This window comes from Homalodisca vitripennis, chromosome 1 (genome assembly GCF_021130785.1).
Source record: "Homalodisca vitripennis isolate AUS2020 chromosome 1, UT_GWSS_2.1, whole genome shotgun sequence".
In the NCBI taxonomy this organism is placed as follows: Eukaryota; Metazoa; Arthropoda; class Insecta; order Hemiptera; family Cicadellidae; genus Homalodisca; species Homalodisca vitripennis.
The window spans coordinates 72,950,025-72,971,540 of record NC_060207.1 but is presented as its reverse complement, the minus strand read 5'-3'; the positions used below and the strand labels follow the sequence as shown (position 1 = coordinate 72,971,540).

The following is a 21,516-nucleotide window of genomic DNA, read 5'->3' as shown; positions in this document are numbered from 1 at the left end:
ACTTATACATTTTCCTGTCCATCAAGGTTTTTTTCTGTCTATCCAGTATCAGACAGTTATAAATTTGTTATACCTCAATCGTCATGGCTTTAGGTTTTTTCTGTCTATCCAGTATCAGACAGTTATAAATTTGTTATACCTCAATCGTCATGGCTTTAGGTTTTTTTCTGTCTATCCAGTATCAGACAGTTATAAATTTGTTATACCTCAATCGTCATGGCTTTAGGTTTTTTTTCTGTCTATCCAGTATCAGACAGTTATAAATTTGTTATACCTCAATCGTCATGGCTTTAGGTTTTTTTCTGTCTATCCAGTATCAGACAGTTATAAATTTGTTATACCTCAATCGTCATGGCTTTAGGTTTTTTTTCTGTCTATCCAGTATCAGACAGTTATAAATTTGTTATACCTCAATCGTCATGGCTTTAGGTTTTTTTCTGTCTATCCAGTATCAGACAGTTATAAATTTGTTATACCTCAATCGTCATGGCTTTAGGTTTTTTCTGTCTATCCAGTATCAGACAGTTATAAATTTGTTATACCTCAATCGTCATGGCTTTTGAAGTATACATAAAAGAAGTATTAAACAGAATAGTTTTGTCTCTTATCTGTACATTAGTTCAGGTTTTAGAAGAAATACATAGAATTGATTGTACAATACAGAAAATAGATTAGCTGATTTAACTTGACTATTTTGCAGTTTTATCTGTTACATTTGTTGGAATACTATTCAATTAGTTATTCTGTTGTCTGTGGATTTGGCACAAATGTTTACTTAAAGCAATTAATTTAGAACCATGTATAAATAGAAGACCTGATTTAATTTGTTTCATAATTATGGGCAGTTTTATTAAATTATAGAATATTGCCTCAGAAAAGCCAGAAAGATTATTAAAAGTTTAAAAATTGTTAGATTGGTTATGCTTTTTCAACCCTTTAAGCATTGTCAACTTTGACGTTTTGATTTCAGTTTCATAGTTAATATTTTCTTTCTCCTTGTTCTGTAAACAGCTTTATTACAATAATCTTGTTCTCCCTCTATCAGTTGATATAATGGTTAAATAAAATGTAGCCTATGCCGTGTTTATTTCTTTATGTTCTGGTAATTTTATATTTTGGTGAAATATAGTACCAAGTACGAGTATAGTTGTTTCATTACAATACTGTGACTAAGTTTTACAAAACAAATAGTGTTGGTAATTAGTCTGTTTTCCAGTAACAAAGTGTGTAAACAAAAGTTATTTTGTTATTTACATTATTTGTAGCTATATTCTTCCCACTTCAGAAAACTGTTTCTTATGTTATAAATTAAATTAAATTTATGAACCTCCTCTGCATCAAATAAAAATGAAATTTTAGTAACAGGTGTAACATAATGCAGTATCAAATCTAAGTATTTAATGCAAAACTCATTTTATTATAAATATACTTTACATAGTCTTTTATTCAAATGCAAGATTGCAGATCTCGAAACGTAGTGTTACTGATTTTTTGTTTCACTGAACGATGGCAAATGTCCGGAAAAATCCTATTTCCTTCATAGTCTTTTACCTAGAATTGCTCTAATAGATATTTGGTTCACCTAAAGTTTCTTCAAACATAATATTTTCTAAAATCAGAAATTTAATGTTTTTCTCATAATTTGCTATGAAATGTTCAAACAAAATCTTAATTAAATCAATTAAATTTTATTCTAGCTAGTATTTCTGGAAAAAAATTAAATAGTTATGTATTATAACTTTTGTCTCCAATTCCTACAATTTCAAGAAATAATTTACTTTAAATTAAGCAAGTCATCGTGTTCACAGTCCATGTAAATAACAATGTTATGTATGTATGTCCACATGGTGCATCTCAAAAAATGTTTCACTTAAAACAACATTTGTGTAAAACTTGCAATTTAAAAAAAGTAATTTTTTTATTTTCCAAACAAACATATATTATCTCCTAACTAACTTAAAAAAAAAACAAAAAAGAATGAAAAAAAATCAGTTAGACAGATTTCTTATGACAAGTTTTCTCCAAAAAGTGTTCAAATCTACAAATAATAGGTTATCACTTTGTTCATATGGCTGTGACAAATGGCCACGGCAAAGGGTTAATGTAAAAGTAACTTGAGGATTTATAAATTTTAACAGTAGTAGCACTCTAATGTTTTATGTATGTTGAGCAGTTTTATTATTCTATCAATGAATTAACTTTATTAATTGCACTGTATACAAATGTAAACTAATAATATACAACAAATTTTTACAACTACTTGGCAAAATCTTTTTATAAAAATGTTTAATTCTTATAGACAAGTAAGTCTCAGTAATAATTTATTTTTCAGATTTTACTATATATTAATTAGCATTATTGGTACATTGCTTAGTTTATATAAAGAAGAAATCCAATGATTTTGAAGTCAAAATAAAATTCAGACATGTTTACATTGTATTTAAGGAGGAGCTCTTCTTATTAAAAAAAATCTAATGCAGTATAAAGAAATTACATAAATATCCAATAATTAAAAATGTAATACACAAGATTTTTCTATATCAAAATTAGCATCATTAGGTATGAGTTAAACAATTTAAAGCATTATCAGGTGAATACATTAAAATATAAATACTATTCAAACAAAAAGAACTATTAATAAAGATTTTATTTCATGAAAAATTTAAATACAGACATCTAGAAAATCAGTTTTTGCAAACATGTTTTAGAATCAAACCACATCTTTAAAATCTTCAAATTATTTAAATCTTTTTGTAAATAAGAAGAACTTGACACTTATGAAACACAAAAATAAAATACTATAGAATGATTTTGGATAAATTTCTAAATCTCTTTTCATCTACACAATTGAACTAAATTATATTTTACCCAAAATTCTATATGTATATTTATTACAGTTTTACTGATACAAATTAATATTTCATTAAGTGTGATTCAACTATTAATTGTTTTTTACTTGTAGGAATATTTATACTGTTTCATATTGTTTGGATTCACACCTAATGATGTTGAAGGCCTTGTGTGTGTATTAACCCTTTAATTAACGGCTTTTGCCGACTTAATTCGTTAATGACTTACGACTAAACAAGGGGCTGCTTACAAGTTATCATTGTTCATTGTGAAAAAAATGACATGTTTTATTTTGATCTCTGATGGGTGGCATCGCCATGAGGGGAAACAAAGAAATAAATAACAGTATATACTTCTAGTGCTAAACATATTCGCTGCTCCTTGCTTCAAGGTTTTCCATACTGAAAAAACTACTAAAACTGGTATTCACAAAGTATGTGAAATAATGTATATAATGTATGAACAAGTGTTGTACCTCAATTTTCATTTATGTAAAAGACCTATGTCAAATTTATAAAAAAAATAGTCAAAATGTATTTTTTGCAAATATTAACCTTAAAATTTCAAAACAAGATATTTTGTATTTTTTTGTAAATAAATTTACCAACGTGAAGGAAACAGGATTTTTCCAGACATTTGACATTGTTCAGTGATACAAAAAATCAGTAACACTACGTTTCGAGAACTGCAATCTGATCTCTTTTTCAAGTAATTAACTAACATGAAACATAATTACAAACTAGGTTAAAATAAGCAAATCATACCAGAGCGTTGTCACATGCGAATCACAACTACCATCAACTTCACTAACTCTAAAACATGCAGTTAATAAAATTATATAAAAAAAATTTACCAATAAATACAAAAAGTATAATAAAAAAATAAGCAATTACTTGTCATTTTTAACAAGCCGTTAAGAGGTTGAATTTAGAATTGTTACACATTTGTGTTCTTATCGTTTTACTGCAATTTTTACATAGTTTTACAAGTAACCATGTGTCAAAATGAAAAATATCACAGAATAGAGAAATTTGTAAACAGAGTACAATCATAACATTTTATTATGTAACATTAACATACATAACATACTTTGCATCGTTGGATTTATTGGTAAGACTTTTGTTACATTCTGCCAGCTCTTAGATACTCTTACATGATCACTCTTTGAAAAATGTTTACAATATAGTGTGTTATCAATTTTTAACACTAGTTAGGTTAATTTTAGTAAAATTAATAAAATTACAAGTTTGCCTACCTTGTGTAAAGTAATATAAGATGACAAACATTTTTTAATTTTGAACCTGTTACAGAATGCCCATTCAGGCACCACAGTGGACGGAGTTTCTGTCATGTCCGGTCTGTTGTAATGAGTTTGATGCAACACTCCGAAGTCCTGTCAGCTTGGCTTGTGCACACACCGTCTGTAAAACTTGTCTTGTCAATTTGCATCGCAAGCAATGCCCGTTCGATCAGGTAAATAACTAGTGTTTAATTAGTAATAATCTGTAAATCTGCTAAACACTAACAGTGCTTTAAACAATCCTTTGGGTGCCACCATTTTGAGCCCAACAAACTGATCCTTTGCCAAACCTTTAATGTTTCAGGATACTGGGTATGTTGCTCTCTCATCAAATGAGGGTTAACATCAGCCCAATAACAAGTATTGTGTCTGTTAACGTTACCATTTAACATGAAAGTTGCTTTATCTGAGGAAGCAATTTTGTGTAATCTAATTGTATTATTATGAATGTTCTGCATCATTATTTCACAAAATTCTACTCGACAACTAAATTGTCCTCATTTAGCTTATAAATTAAACGAATGTTGTATGCTTTATAACCACTGAATTTTATTTTGTATGTTTTATAACCACTATTATGTAAAACTTTAAAAACTGATGTGTGAGATATATGTACCTAATATTTGAGAAACATTTCTTGTTGATGCATGAGAATCTTCTACAACAGACTGTAAAACATCAAGTGATATTGCTTCCGATTTTGATCATTCAGGTTTGTGGTGGTCTTTAAAAACTTTGGGTTGTTTTTTGAACTCCTGATTTAGATACAGGGTTTCGATTGGGATAAGTGTCATTAAATAAGTTCCTTACTTCATCATAAGGTCTCACCCATTCTCCATAACCTCGCATTATCAAAATCATAGTATGCTCTTGTTCATTTTAACGTAAAGTATCACAAAAACACTTAACTTTGTTAATTCCAACCAGAAACTGAACATGATACTGGACTTCCTCAAAACTGATAAGATAAGGAAGGCCAGCCTTGCAGCAGGTAACTGTAAAACAGGTTTGAGTTTGTAAGGAAAGTGGTTGTCTATTGAAGTTATGAATTTCTGAATGTGGATGTTCAGGTTTTGCCTCAATTAATTTTTAATTAATTGCAATGAGCTGCCATTTTGTACTGGGTTGAGATAGAAAGCTCTAGTTTTCACTGTTCTTTTATCAAGACCTTTCAAATAAGGTGTCACTTAATGCGTTTTTATATTTAAAAATCCTAGCTGTCCCCCCAAAATCTCATTTTGGGGAAATGGGCAAAGTTGTAACAGAGACTAAAAAGTTAATTTCTATTTCCTAGAAATATTTCCCAAGTTCCATCCCTCCATATTTATCCATCAAAAACTAAATGAGTATATCAATGCTTTTAACTCAGACTGTATTTTTGGGCATGGAAAATCAATCTGAAGCAGCTGTGTGAAATAAATAGATAGATGCGGATTGAAATCCACGCCTGGCATTAACAGTATAAGATTGATTTGCCCTTAACCTGCCAGAAAACAAGTAGGATATGAATTATTTTTTATAATAGTGACTATTTCAAATCTGTTATAATATTTTAGCACTTCTTAAGAGTGAATACATTTATTTTATTTGGCAAATGGTACAAATATATATTTGTCATCATTTGGAAGATAAAAATTCTGTTACCTTTTGTTTATATTGCAGGTTTTATAATAAAAACTGCATTTAAATAATTATTGTTCAGTGTTTTAGTGATATTCTGCGGATTTGGCTTTGTTTTACACATGATAGATTAAAATATATTGGAATTATTTTAAATTTCTACACAAGAAACCTAATGCTCTGTAGTTAAACACTGGATCCATATCCAGTAACCACGTCGTTCTTGATCTGATTTTGACCAAATGGATGTTTTCTTTGAGTTAAATTCTTCCTCATAATTTTATTATAATGAGCTGATGTAAGATGATTGGCTGAGAAGACACTAAAGCTGAAAGACTGATCATTTATAACGAAATGATAAAATATGTTACTATTGTCTCGCAGCACTTGTATCTCTACCATTTAATTACTGTGTAACTTAACATATTAATAATGAATGACATTTATGTTCCAAAGACTCATCAATCATAGGAAATACAGGAAGTATAGGAAGTACATATTAATAATGAATGACATTTTTGTTCCAAAGACTCATCAATCATGGAAATACAGGAAGTATAGGAAGTACATATTAATAATGAATGACATTTGTGTTCCAAAGACTCATCAATCATAGGAACTATGTTACCTAAGCATAATTTAGAGTATTATACATGCTAGAATGCATCATTATACATGCTGTAATTCTATTTTTTAAACTAATTCCAAAAATAATCATGTTGAAGGTATTAAAAAAATAAAATTGAAATTAAAATAATATACAATTAATTAACATTATATTTGTGACACTATTAATTTTTTCTACTCTTGTGCAAAACTAAAAAAAAATTTTATATTGACTGAATATGGGTTTATTAAATTACTGTGATACATTGAAATACACATTGTTCCAAACCAACCTTTTCCCTGCAACAGTATATTAAACCAATGGCATTTTCTGTAATAATAATAAACCAGAGTTGTCAGTATATTGCTGCCATGTAATTTTAATATACAAGGGGATACCCAAAAGTAACTGGAATAACATTTGCTGAGGGCAGATATCGTATAGTATGCACGCATTCCTGCCGCGAGGTGTGTGTAGCGCAACTTATTGCCAGTTCAGTTGTTGTCGAACACAGTCAGTCAGAATCTGAGGAGTAAAACTGGCAGCAATACTTTTGATTAAAATCTTCCATTAAAATTTGCTAAGCCAAGCTCCAAGATAACCCACTAATCTCTGACATTTGATCAATCGTCTGTTGACGGTCTGTGAGCACAAGCTCTCAAATTTTATCAACATTTTTGTCTATGTGGGCAGCTGATGGCCATCCAGGTTTGCCATCAATCAACATGTTGCCATTTTTAAATCCAGCAAAGCACTTGTACACTTTAGTTTTCCTGTAGCGTCGTCTTGGTGAACTGTTTAACATTAAAGCAGTTTGAACAGCATTTTTATTAAGTAGAAAACAAAATTCCATTGTTGCAAGTTGTTCACTTAAAAAAAAAATCACATGACATAAAAAATAGCACTAGCAAAACAATTACTGCAAATAAACAGGTCAACATCACAGTCGTCACTGAACCAGCAGTGAGTTGTGCTATACACACCTAGCAGCATGAATATGTGCGTATTATGTGATATCTGCCCACAGCAATATTATTCCAGTCACTGTTAGGTACTGATTTATGTATAATGTGATAAGGGTGCAGTAACATCATATTTCAACAACTTAGTCTTTGAGTATGATTGCATGATTTACTCACTGCGTTTAACAGTTTCTACACATTTAACAAAATGTGTATTATTTAAAATACAACCTATTACTAAAATTATGTCTCATATTGTAACACCTCAGATATTAACTGATTTTAAGTAATATATTTTGGTTAAACTCATTATGGACTGTGATTTGATAGTGCCTGAACATTTTATTAAGTAAAAAGCTTAAACAAATTATATTAGGGAGAAAAGTTCTATTATGTTATGTTACTTTTCTCTTGACCTGTCTATATGGATTATAATTATCCTTTTCAATTGTCTGCAGACACCTATCACAACGGAACTAGAGAAGTTGCCAGTAAACACGGCGCTGCTGCAACTGGTCGGCTCCTCGGTGACCAACTGCGAGAGTCCTCCACCCAGCCACCTTGGCAAGGACGACACCCACAGTTATTTACAGGCCAAGAAATGTATCGAGGAACTTGCGCTCTACCTGAAGCCCTTCTCCTCCGGTAAACATTCACTATCTATTTACTAAGTTTATGTCCTGTTCCATTCATTAAAATGAAATAGTACAATTCATTAAAATGAAATAGTACAATTCATTAAAATGAAATTTTACAATTCATTAACCCATTGCGGATTGTATTGTTTTGGCGCGCGGGCACCAGCGGGCGCGAATTAATTCACGGTCAGCAGCCGCACGAACAGCAATGGTGCGACACATTGTATCGCTCGCTATTGTATACTAGAAAATTCAGCTGCGAAGGTATTCGTTCAGATGGAACATGGGCCTGCTGGGGTTTCCGTGATGTAGGAACGATAACACGCGAGCAAGGTTACAGCGTGGCAGGGATGATGTCTGAATCATACTCTAAATAAAGCAGATCGGGCGAATCGATTGCAACATCCGGGCCATTGTCTAGACTAAACCCACCAACATGTACGTCTGCGTCGTTTAGTTGTGTTACTAACCTCAAAAGTATTATAATAACAACTGAGGAAAACACCCAGTCAGAAGCGCTAAAAAGCAGAGAGTAAACTCATATGAATGATTTTTCAACTTCGACATACAACTGCGATCTGTAGGATATTTATAAAACTTTTGAAAATTCTAAACGTAGACAGTTGTTAAACACTCTTAGTAGACAAGTGAAGACGATCGCCCGATCTATCAGACATTAACAGAACTATTTGGAGGGAAATTTAAAAGCAGACTGCTTTTGCGACCTCAGCTTGTCACCGTGCCGTTAGGCCCGGCCGCTGCGTGACGAGCCCAGCTCGTCAGTGATCCGCAATGGGTTAACATGAAATTGTACATTTTCGTTAGATTTCGAAAATGTGAGATTCTACTTAATGTATTCAAGGTATTGAAAAGGGTACTAAAAATATTAAAACACATTCAATTCTCTTGGAAGATAACAATAAAGGTCTGCAAATTTCTATAAATCAATTCTGACTAGATTCAAATGTGTGCAGTCTTAACTGGAGTATACGATTTAAAAAGGGTTAATACCATCTTTGGTTCAGATTATTGGATGCATTTTTGCATTAGATGCAAGAGTTATAATAGAAACTAATGTTGAAAAGACACAACAGTAAAAAGTCCTTGTAAATTTGTTAGCATCAAACATGTTTCATTGGTGTATTTTGTATCCTTGAACATGGTCACTCTGAGCCATAATTTTTTAACTGTATGCAACTTTTTTATTATTATTAAAATAATTAATTTAAAGTATCTTTATTGCACAAACTATATAAAAAAAAATACAAATTGTGTGTTATAGACGGATGTTATGGTTTTGTCAAAATTGGTTGTAAGTAACTAAACCTAAAATAATAACTGAAAGTCTTGTCTCTTAACCCTCATAACGTCACAGACGCCGTATTGCGCATAGACAAACTATCTCCAAACGGCAAAAACGCGGTATGGCGCATCGACACAAAACTGCGTCTATAGCAAATTTAAGTTCCTTTTAAATCCGATCAATGTCACTAACGGTATGCGTCAACCATGTGTGTGGGTTATTGACCTATGTCAAGCGTCAAAATATAGCTGTCGCGTTACATTGTTTGAAACAATAGACGCGGTGTCTAGACACTCTCCCCGCCACACGGCACAGATGCCGTACAGCGCGCACGCTTTTGTTTGCAGTTTGGCTTCAGGTAGTGCGTGTCTAACCATCGCTGAGTTGGTTTCCTTCGTCGTGTTTTCTGTTTATATGGTTTTTATTTATTTTTAATTTTATTATATATAATTTATTATAAATATAATTTATTTTAATTATATTTATATAATTGTCTGGTAATGTTTATAGTTTAGCTAATAAAATTTTTTGTGCCTTTTATTTTGACTTTATTTATATCTATAATTTAATGTCCCATAAGTATATGTACGTACAAGATAATTTTAAAATTTTTACTTTTTTATGCTTACCATAATTATAGAAAGTAAAAATAAAAATGAACTTTACACGTTAAAAATTTTTTTTTTTTATATTTTGCCATTTACTGGAAGTTGTGAAAAGATATACTGACGTTATAAGGGTTAAACCTATTTCATGAATCTTATCTAGTAAGAACCTATCAACACATTTCAAATCCGACAGATCATAGAAGATACCAGCAGTAAACTGCAATCCTTCCCAGACTGATGTTCCATTAAATACTCCCTAAGAGCTTTTATTTCTCCTTAAACCATACTGTTTATTAGATTATAAATTTTAGTTTCTAAGAAGTAATAAAATCTATTTATTATTAAGTACTCTTTTTAAATTTTTGACATATAACTGAGAAAAGAAATAGGATCATTGATAGAGATACCAGTTTTTGAACAGTTTTTATAAATTGGAATAACTTAGACTAAGCTAATTTGGAATACCTCGTTGAAATATTTTAGTGTGAATCAAAGTTAAATGTAGACTAATAACTGTACAAAAAGCTTTCAAAAGCATGATTGAACATCCACAGCCACGTGATTTATTGTTCTTTTTTTAATATTAGAATAATTTTTTATATTTTTTTTCTCAACAGTCACATATTCAAATATATACAAAGTGGTTTCACAGTTAAATTGACTATAAATTGAAGACTGTTGTCATTTTACTTGTGGAACTTAAAGTAAGTGAACAAAATTAATAAAGTTTGAATTAAATATTCAACTAAACCTCTGAGATTCTAAATTTCGATATTATAGAAATCTAGTATGATTTGCCCCTGTTTCTTATTATTTACACCCAATTTTGATTTTATAATAGTTTGGCTTTTTATTTATTGTGCACATTTTTTTAATGAAACTATCATTTTGGCATTCTTTTTGCTCTCCTTAACTACAATTAAAAAAATCTTTTTTATATATCTTAATACAGGTTGAGACAGACAACCCTTCTGTGATGTATAGTGGCTGAACTGAGAAACCTATCTTCTTCGTTATAACATAAATCCCCATATTTCAACACCAAAGAATTCAGGAAAATAATTTTAAACATAAAAAGTACCCAAAATGGCACTTTGGAGGGGGGTGGAAGTAATTTTTTTTAAAGATTTCCTAACGTAACGGAAGGTCAAGACATACTACATTTCTTTTTTCTCTGATCATTTTGGAAAAAAAGATTTTAATATTATTTCGCTTCTACACACACACACACACATGCACGTTACATTTGCCACTTTTCAGCATACTTCCAATTTTGTTAAGTAGATCAAATTTAGGATATTTCAAAACTTAAAACCTAAAATATTGAAATAGCAAGGTATGACTTTTATTACACAACAAAGGAAAACAACTCACTAAGCCAGTAAAGAATGATAAGGCACCAGACTTTTGTTTTGGCCGCGGTTCCGCTCAATCCACATGACTCATCTAGAAGAGAGGCTACGGATGCATAAATTTGCCAACGATCAGTACTCAGGATTCTTAAGGAAAATAAAATGCACTCATACCGGATTTAACTACATCAAGAACTGCATGGAGATGACTACCTTCTAAGAATGAACTCTTGTTTGTGGGTCCATGATAAAATGCACTAAGACGAATATTTTTATCATTTTTATGGCAAGGTTTTATGCTGTGACAAAGCAACCTTCTGAAGTAATGGAGAAGTCAACTGTCACAACCTGAGGTTTTGGGCTTTTGAGAACAACTGTTGGATGTGAAAGGTCGGCAACCAAAGGTACCGGACCCTCAATACTTGGTGGGGTAGTATTGATATCTAAATTGTTGGCTCCTTTTTTCTAAGGACATATGAACGATAATATGAACAGCAACTTCCTCATTAGTATTTTTGGTGCTGTTTCTCAACCATCCAAGATGAAGTCAAACTTTAAAGAAAAATTATTTAAGTTTTTAAGAAAACTAACTATTGATAGGTGTAATGAAAGTCGTTTTTTTTTTTTTTCTGTAACAGAGGGCCAGGTTTCCTAGGCCTGGCAGTTGCCTCTCAGCCATCCGGCTTATTGTGCACCCTCTCCTAGGTTTAAGCTGTATCAAATCCCAGGCCTTTACAAAACCATGAGATCTTCTGAACAATGCTTTCCTGTTCCAACCCCTCTTCCGTATGCATAAGAACACCTAGGGATCTTGAGCGTTTGCTCTGTAATGCCGGACATTCAAATATGACGTGCTTGGCTGTTTCGTCAGCCTCGCCACATTTCCTGCACAGTGTTTCCTGAACTGGAATACCTATTCTGTTCAGGTGACTTCGGAATATCCAATGACCTGTAATAAAACCAGTCACCTTTCGGATCTCCGTTCTACTCATTCTAAGGGCATCTGCTGCAATGTTCCTTGATGGTCCCTTGAGCATCCGTTTTGCTTGTACATTCCCCTCAGTATTTCTCCAATGTTGTAGGTGTTTGTTAGCCATCCACTTGGTAACTGATCTACGTGCTAAGTTATATGAGACCCCACACGTTGGTTCAGGACCGGTAAGAGGACAGTTGGCTCCCAAGTTAGCGCAACTATCTGCCCCTTCATTTCCTGTGATTCCTCTATGTCCAGGCACCCAAGTTAGAATAACTTTATTGGTTTTTGCCAGCAATTTCATGACCTTATGGCAGTCCCAGACTGTCTTCGAATTACAGTCATGGTTGGCCAAGGCCTGCAGAGCAGCCCTGCTGTCCGAGTTAATGTAGATGGTGTTTTGCCTTTGTAGCCCCTTTCCACATTAACTCTTGCACATTCTGCAAGGGCTGTAACTTCAGCCTGAAAGACAGTTGCCAGTTTACCTAGGCTAAAGCTTAAGTTAACCCTAGGTCTGGCTCTCCAGACCCCTGCCCCAGTATCCTTCAGAGTTTTTGACCCATCCGTGTACCAAGTTAGAGCCTTCTTCATGTAGTCAGGCTCACCTTTTGACCATTCCTTCCTTTCAACAATGTTGACTTGAAATGGTTTTTCCCAGTCCGTAACCTTTGCCATTCTGTCAGACATCATTTCTAGAATATCCAGTTTGAGAATGTCAACGATCTTGGAGTGCTTACTAGCATGGTGATGATACCAGTTCCCATTGCACTTCAGTCTGTAGGCAGCCATCCTAGCCTCTCCTATGACGAATATGTCTAGGGGTGGGAGGTTTAGCACTACTTCCATAGCAGCGGTTGGTGTTCCTCTCATGGCGCCCATTGTCCCGAAGCATGCCAACCGCTGTACCTTTGACAGGTTTTTTGCGGCAGTCACCTGTTGGATTTTTGGCCACCATACCACTGATCCATACACCATCATTGGCCTGATGACTCTGGTGTACAGCCAATGTGACATGTCGGGTCTAAGCCCCCATGTGCATCCTACCGCACGTCTCACCATCATCAATGTAGTCTGAGATCGGCTGATTATGTATTCCAGATAACTATTCCAGGTGAGTTTATCATCTAGTTTGAATCCTAGATATTTGAACTCCCTGCTTATCTGTATCTGGCCCCCACATAGGACTGGCTGTGTGATTTCCAGTTTCCTTCTACTTATAAATGGTATCATGACGGTCTTCGAAGGATTCACTGCAAGTCCTTCTTTGTCACACCATCGCTCCACAATGGCCAGTGCTCTCTGCATCATTTCCAGACACGTAACCATATGCTTGCCTCTTATGAGTATGACAACATCATCTGCATAGCCTTGAGCATACATACCCTGTTCATTCAGAGTCCAGAGTAAGTCATCCACAACTATGTTCCACAGGCTTGGTGATAATACACCTCCTTGTGGACATCCTCGCTGCGTTTTGACCTCTCTTGTGACTCCGCACAGAGACGCCTGTGCTCTTCTGCTCTTAAGCATGTTGTTTATCCATCTAACAACAGTTTTCTGACATTATAGACAGAAATTTAAAAAAATGGAACTCTCATGAAGTTGAAAATTGGCAATGTTTAGAGTGTAAGGTTGGCCAAAAAATATTTTTATCAGATCAAGAGGGCCTGGCTCAAACTGGGACAGAAACAGACAAAATTTTTGAATTAGACACCACTCATGACATAAAATTTCTGGAACCTACAAATGCCACTTCATCCTTACTGAAAAATCAAACACACGTTGGAAAATGAAACAGATCTACCAACTAACTCCATTCAGGAACTTGAACAAAGTCTACTTGCAAATGATCCAAAAAACAATGAAGATAGCCTGATCATGGCAGCAAAGATTGCGGTTCGGTGCTTTTAGAGGAAAATAAAAGCCTCAAAAGAAGAAAAAAACAAGTTAATGGCCCAGGTAATCAACATGGAAGCCAAAATTGAAGACCTACTGAGCTGTGAAGAAACATATATCCGAAGAACCGAACAACTCCAACAACAACTGGCTGAAATGGAATTACAACGAATTAAGGACAGGGAGCATATTCTAGAAATTCAGCAAATTTTGAAGATACGACAAAAAACAAGTTTTTCAGTTAAATGAGTACGAATTTAAAATTAAAGAGCAAGAAAATAAAATATTTTCACTTAAAAAAGTTTTATCTAGGCAACAAGAAGCCACCCATATAGGAGACAAAACATTTAAAAGTGTAGAAGTCCAAACCGAAAAATACTCTAATTCTCCTGTAACACAAACTTCACTAATAATCGAGATGGGTATGTTGAAGAAGAACTACTCAGCAATGGAACAGAAAATCACAGTCTTGGAGATGGAGGTACAAAGCCTTCAGAAAATAAAAACATCAAAATCCACTGGAGGAAAATCAGGTGAACTCAATAAATCCAGCAACTCAAACAAAAACTTTCGGAAGGAGACCTGATCTTGGTCATTCAAAAAATGTGTTTAGTGTTTCAATGCAAGTCAAAAAAAAAATGAAAGAAAAACTCCTTGTACCCTGTGAAGTTACCTGATATCACTTCTCAATCACAAGAAGTCCATCTGTCAGGAAAAGAAGGAGAAACTGACCGACTTAGTCTAAATGAAAGTGGAATGTGGGTTAGGTCGACAAACTCAGATCACACAGCTTCCTGAAAGCAAATATTTTCACTCTACAGTCGACCATCACAAGGGGAACATAAATAAATTGCAAGTTTGTAGCACAAGTGCACAGGGCCAGACATTCACTCTGAAGGAACAATATTGACTATAAAAGAAGGACAGAAACATAAAAAATACTATTAGCAACAAAAAGCCTCCTTGTACAGCCAAACTACTGGAGCAAGGGGACACTTACGAGAAATTTTTAGAGAGAAACTCAGAAATACAGTGCAAAACTAATTGGCTCCATTCAAAGAACTTTTTTTAGTAAAGCAGATTCTGAAGATGAAGAAAGACCACTTTCTACTGTAACTTCCTTGTACCATTTTGCCTCATAATACCCTAACAGGGCCTGCATCTATCCACCAGAGACAGCCAAGTGAAGAACTGAATTGTTGCAATGTTGAGGAAAACATCAAATCAGGTCAACTAGATAATTTTTTAGTGCTTCGAGAGAGGTCAGAAAGCAGACAAAAAAAACATACAAGTCCATGACATTCATCAATTCCAAATTGAAGAAATACCAAACCTTGAGGTCCTTGCAACAGTCACTTTTATCAAACATCTCATGTCCCAAACCAAAACTGAGTGTGATACATTCAGAATATAAGAGGGCTTGCAAAGAAAGTTGACAGATTAAATCACTTTCTAACTTTTATCTCACCATCCATATTGATTCTTACTGAACACGGATTAAACCACGAAAATCTTAGCAACACACGAATCCCTGGATATACTCTGCTGACTGACTACAGTAGAGACAGCCACAAAACTTGGAGGAGTTGCCATATACACCAAAGATTCAGAGAGTATCAAGGCAAGCGCTATCGACATCTCTCAATTGTGCACAACAATTTACATGTGAAGCAGCCATGGCGAAAAAAAAAACAAAAAACAAAGTCCTCTACATTCTAGGAATGTACCGTTCCCCTAGAGGACAAGTTGAGGCAGCTATACAAACTATTGGCAATATTCTAGAAGCACACACACACTAAAGAGAGGCCAATACTTTTAATGGGTGATGTAAACATAGACAGACTCAAGGACTCAGCAGGAAATAAAATACTCGAAAATGAACTCTCCTCACATAATATTAGAAGGTTACCTACCTCTACCCAGCAACCCGCATTACTACAGCTACGGCTACTTCAATTGATATGATATGCACCAATATTCAAGAGAATCATATTGAATTTAAAGTTTTTGAAGCTGGCATGTCAGACCACACTGGACAAGTTTGTGTAAAATTGACACTGACACAAAAAGAAAACAGAAGCAAATTCAAACATACAGAAGAAACTTTTGCAACAAAAACCTGGACTCCTTAAAAGACCTCTTAAACGAAGAAAACTGGCAAGACGTTCACCTGGCATTAAACGCAGATCAAGCATACCACAATTTTCTATCAAACAGTAAGAAGAGCTCTTGATGGCACATGCCCTTTGAAAAAATCAAGATCTAAAGGGAGAAACTAACCCTAGATTTATTTTGTGATCAACTTGCTGATCGGTTACAGATCTGAATACCTTTCGGCTATGCACCAGTACCAAACCAGTGGTGATCAAAAAGTTAAAGAATTGATGGTCCAGAAAAAGAAGGTATAATGATTTGAGGCTTAGGGCAATAAAACGCAGTGCCACCTCTCAACATATAACCCAAGCACAAAATAAACCAAGAGCTATATGGCAAGTAATTAAATGCAGAGAGACACAGCAAACAGCATCGAGATCACAAACTTGAAATCCTGCTAGACGGTAAACTAGAAAAGGATCCTGAAATCATAGCCAATGAGTTTAACAAATATTTCTCTCAAATAGCTGGAGAAACCTTAAAACAGAGACCTCAACATAATATACCTGACAGTACTCAACGACCCTCAATCAAACCACTCCACCCCTTTTAGATTTAGACTGTTTCTTCCAAAGATGTCAAAGATGCAATAGCTTCCTTGAAGCCCAAGCTCTCTTTTGGGATTGACGAGGTACCAGCAAAAATGGTTAAGCACTGCGCTCAACAACTTGCCGTTCCTATTGCAAGCATAATCAATAAATCTTTTGCTTACAGCCTATTTCCAACTGCTCTTAAAGTCTCAAAAATCTACCCTTTACATAAAAAAGGGTTACTCACTGAAATAAAAAACTTTCGGGCCTATATCACCTGATCTCACCTTTTTCTAAAATCATTGAGAAGATTGTCTTAACCCAACTACTATCCTATCTTAAACATGAACAACTCTTGAGCGAAGATCAACATGGGTTCCTGAAAGGAAAATCCACTGCTAGTGCTCTCACAAGTATTATTGAATTCGTCATTGATCAGTTGGACGCCCGCAAACATGTCTCAGCGATCCTTCTTGACTACAGCAAGGCTTTTGATTGTCTGGGTCATGAACAAATATTAAAAAAACTTGAAGTTTTAGGAGTAAAAGACAAAGAAAAATGCATGGTTTTCCAGTTACCTCAAAGGGCGCCACACAGATAGTTGAAGTCCAAAAAATGTTTAAAAGGAACAAAGTATATATGTAAGTCTAACCCCCAGCCAGTTACAAGAGGAGTCCCGCAAGGATCCGTCCTGGGCCCAGTTTTTATTTATCTTGTTTGTGAATGATTTGCCAGATATCATAAAAACTAACAGTAACTCAAAATGTGTAATGTATGCTGACGACACTACAGTCCTTCTGAAAAATGACAGTGCACAAGGGCTTTTCCATGACTCTCTATCCACACTTGAAAAAGTAATTAACTACACAAACCATAATGATCTGGTGTTAAATGCTTCAAAGACAGTTCACATAAACTTCAGTCGACTTGCAGAGCCAGCATTGAACTTACCAGGTGTTACTTCAGAGGAAGAAACAAAATTATTAGGTGTGACACTTGATGACGGCCTCACATGGACTAGCCACATAGATAGCCTCTGCAGAAAACTCAGTTCCGGAGTCTATGTAATCAAGAGAATACACTGGGTAGGTGGATTGATAGCTGCAAAATCAGCCTACTATTCGATGATGGAATCACATATCCGCTATGGCATAACGGGTCTGGGGGGGGGGACTTCAGAAGGCAACCTAAATCGGATTCTGTTACTACAGAAGAAAGCCATACGTGCCTTGGCCAACTTGCAACCACTGGACAGCTGTAAGGGAGGCATTTGAATCTCTAGGAATTCTCACTGTTGTAGCCCTTTACATAAAAACTGTCATACTAGAGACACTTAAATGCGACTTAACCAAGAGGGGAAAATATCCACACCCACAACACCCGAAATGCCCACCAACTACGTTCTGCCATCCCATCGTACTGCCCAGTTCCAGAGAAAACCATCATACATCGGATGTAAGCTGTACAACGCTCTACCCACATCTTTAAAAGCTCTCGGAAAGGAAATCACTGGCAGCAGGACTTCTCAACTGGCTCAAGTCAAGACCTCTCTATTCTAATGAAAGAATTTTTTGAGGCTGCACAACAATGAAGGGACGAAATGCAAAATTCATGAATTAAAATAATTTACAACTGTGTTCACTATCAAAATTAATGTTATTGACACCATTTACGTATCTTGATGATACTGTAAATAAAGAATTATTGTATTGTATTGTATTCTCCGTACCCCTGGATGTAAGCTTAGACACTATAGAGTGAGTACTCGTATTATCAAAAGCTCCTTCTATATCCAGGAATACTGCTAAAGCTATTTCCTTTTGTTCAATAGCTTGCTCAGTCTTGCCAACCAGACAGTGTAGGGCTGTTTCACATGATTTACCTTTCTGATAGGCATGTTGATTTGGATGTAAGGGACGGTTGATGAGGACTGTGTCCCTTAAATGCCTATCCAGAACCTTCTCCATGGTCTTGATGAAGAAGGATGTTAGGCTTATTGGTCTATAAGCCTTTGCAACCTCATAGGAGGGTTTACCTGGCTTCGGGTAAAAAAAATAACCCTAGAGGTCCTCCAGGATGAGGGTATGACTTCTGTCGCTAGACTAGTTCTAAACAGTCATAGAAGCAGAGGTATCACCAAGTCCCCACTTTCCTGCAGTAAAGCAGGAAAAATGCCATCGGTACCTGGTGATTTGAACTGCTTAAAAGACTCCAGGGCCCGTTTTATCCCTAGGTACTTGATAACAGTCTTTGCACAGTTCCAGTCCTCCTTAGCCGAGCTATCTCTAGGTTCTCGCCGCCATTCACTAACAACTGTTTCACTGGTTTGAAAAGATCCTGGGAAGTGTGTATTCAGTAAACACTGAAGAGTCTCCTCAGGATCCTTGGCGTGAGTCCCGTCTTCCCTAACTAAGTATAGTACCCACCACATTTATGGGGCTTTGAGCTAGGACTTTTTGGAGTTTTGCACAGTCAGGAGCCTTATCAATACTCTGACAAAATTCTCTCCACGAGTTTCTCTTAGCTCTTCTCACCTCTTTATTGTACTCTGTTAGGGCAGCAGAGTACCTATCCCAGTTCCCTGCACGTTTGCATGTATTATATGCTCTGCGAAGGTTTTTCCTCAAGGTTTCCAGCCGCTGGTTCCACCAACATGCTTTTTTCCTTGAGTTTTTTTCCATCACGGAGCAGGCTTTGTGGTACGATTCTATCATGGCGTTTTGCAGAGTTCGCCATGTCCTCGACCTCTTGCCCCTGATACCCATTTTCCCTTACTAGATTGCTTTTTAGCTCTGCATTGAAAGCTACCCAATCTGTTTTCTTTGGGTTTCTATAGGTCTCATTTATTTTATACGACCTCATGTCAAAGGAGATATACCTATGATCTGAAGCAGATGCTTCATCTAGCACACTCCAGTTTAAAACTTTAGTTGCAATATAGTTGCTAGTCAGAGTTATATCTAAGACCTATCTCTTACCCCTGTACCTCTTCTTTGTACAAAAGTTGGTTTACGGCCTTTATTCATAATAACTAAGTTAGATTCTACTATGAAATTCAAGAGGCACTCACCCCGATTGTTGATGTTGCTGCTCCCCCAAGCGGTGTGGTGGGCATTCGCATCACAACCGACAATCAGGTGCCTCCGTGTAAGGGTTCCGAACTCCACAATCCGCCTCATCTCCGCAGTTGGCGGTGGTTCTGGAGAATCGTATGGGAGGAAAACCGCTGCAAACAGGATTCTGATATTGCCATCACCTGTCTGCAAGTGAACCTCTGTCACGGCTGTGTCTCTAGAACACATTTGTGCCATTTTTAGTGATTTGATTTTGTTACTGACATATATACATGCTCTAGGGTTGTTACTGCCAGAATCGTATATCAAATTACCTTTAGCGGTGCTCATCCCCATCACACGGCTGCCAACGGTCCATGGTTCTTGGATCAGGACCACGCCTATGTCGTCAGCCAGGATCTTCTGGCAGAGTGTTGCCGTAGCTGCTCTGCTGTGGTGTAGATTTATCTGGAGCACCGCTGTCATCCTCTATTGGTCGTTACCTCCCTGCAGCTTGAAGGTGATCCTGTCGCTGCCCAAAAATGGGCGCATCGCCAGAGTCTTCAGCTTCTTCAGGGAGTCTACGTCCACATGAAGGACCAGGAATTCGCCGTTGGTGCTAGATTTCCCTCCAACAGCAGTCCATTGATCCGTGTCAAGGTCATTTTGGTTTTTGAGGGCTTCGAACAGCTCTTGCTTGCTGTCCACCTCGATGTCCTTTGGGATAAAAGTTGACACTTTGAAAATCTTTACCAGGCTTTTAGCTGGGCCCATTTTCAGCTGAACTCCTTCGAAGGACTCAGCTCCTGGACCTGCTTCTCCAGCCACACCTTAGTTTCTGTGTTTACACAGCCGACCACTATCGCTCCACCTTCAACATGACAGCTGGACATCCTAACGTTTTTGCCCTTAAAGGTGCGTTTGCCCAGCACTTTCTTCAGGTTGTTGGCTTCTTCCATCGATAGTTTCACTTCTGGGTGTTCGAACCGGACAATAGCCAGCTTCTCCACAGAGATCTTTTCGGCATATGTTTCGGGTGTCTTCTTAGTGACACCTCCATCATGCCCCTTCCTTCTTTTCTCCCCTCCCTTTGCTTGTTCTTCAGGTGTCAGCTGCGATCGCAGCCTCTTCACACCTACATAGCTTGGGGTTTGTTGTTTTTGGGCTGGTACGGAATGAGTTTTCCCTTGCTCTGAGGCCCCGACAACAACCAAGTTCCCTTTTGAGGAACCGGCTTCGTTCTCAACCATCCAAGATGAAGTCAAACTTTAAAGAAAACTTTTTTCAGTTTTTAAGAGAACTAACTATTGATAGGTGTAATGAAAGTCATAGTTTGGTATTTGAATTTTTTAGGTTTTATGCGTTTGAAATATCTTAAATTTAAACAAATTGCAAATGTGCTGAAAAGTGATGAATGATAACATATTTTTAGAAAGAGTACTTCTTTGGTAACCTTGGATAATAATTGGATTTGCTAAAATTTTTAATAAGGTAACAGTAAATGAAGTGGTAAATCTTTGACATTTTGGACCTCTCTGTATACAAGAAGCAAAATAAATTAAAACTTTTGTATTCACAATGATCAGTGAATAGAAAGATACCTTTAAAATGAGGTATATCTCAACCTACATTTACATTTGAAAATCCTAAAAAAATACTCCTACCCCTCA

The 21,516-nt window shown here is 35.7% G+C and overlaps 1 protein-coding gene across 2 annotated transcripts in view; it reads left to right on the top strand.

Moving 5' to 3' along the window:
- Window positions 1-21,516, top strand: part of LOC124364512 (roquin-1) — a 76,715-nt gene that overhangs the window by 9,756 nt on the left and 45,443 nt on the right. For both annotated transcript variants that reach the window (XM_046820068.1, XM_046820059.1), the window contains exons 2-3: window positions 4,161-4,323; window positions 7,798-7,984. In XM_046820068.1, the coding sequence (XP_046676024.1) occupies window positions 4,162-4,323; window positions 7,798-7,984 (349 nt within the window). In that variant the 5' untranslated portion in view covers window position 4,161. The remainder of the gene's footprint in view (window positions 1-4,160; window positions 4,324-7,797; window positions 7,985-21,516) is intronic.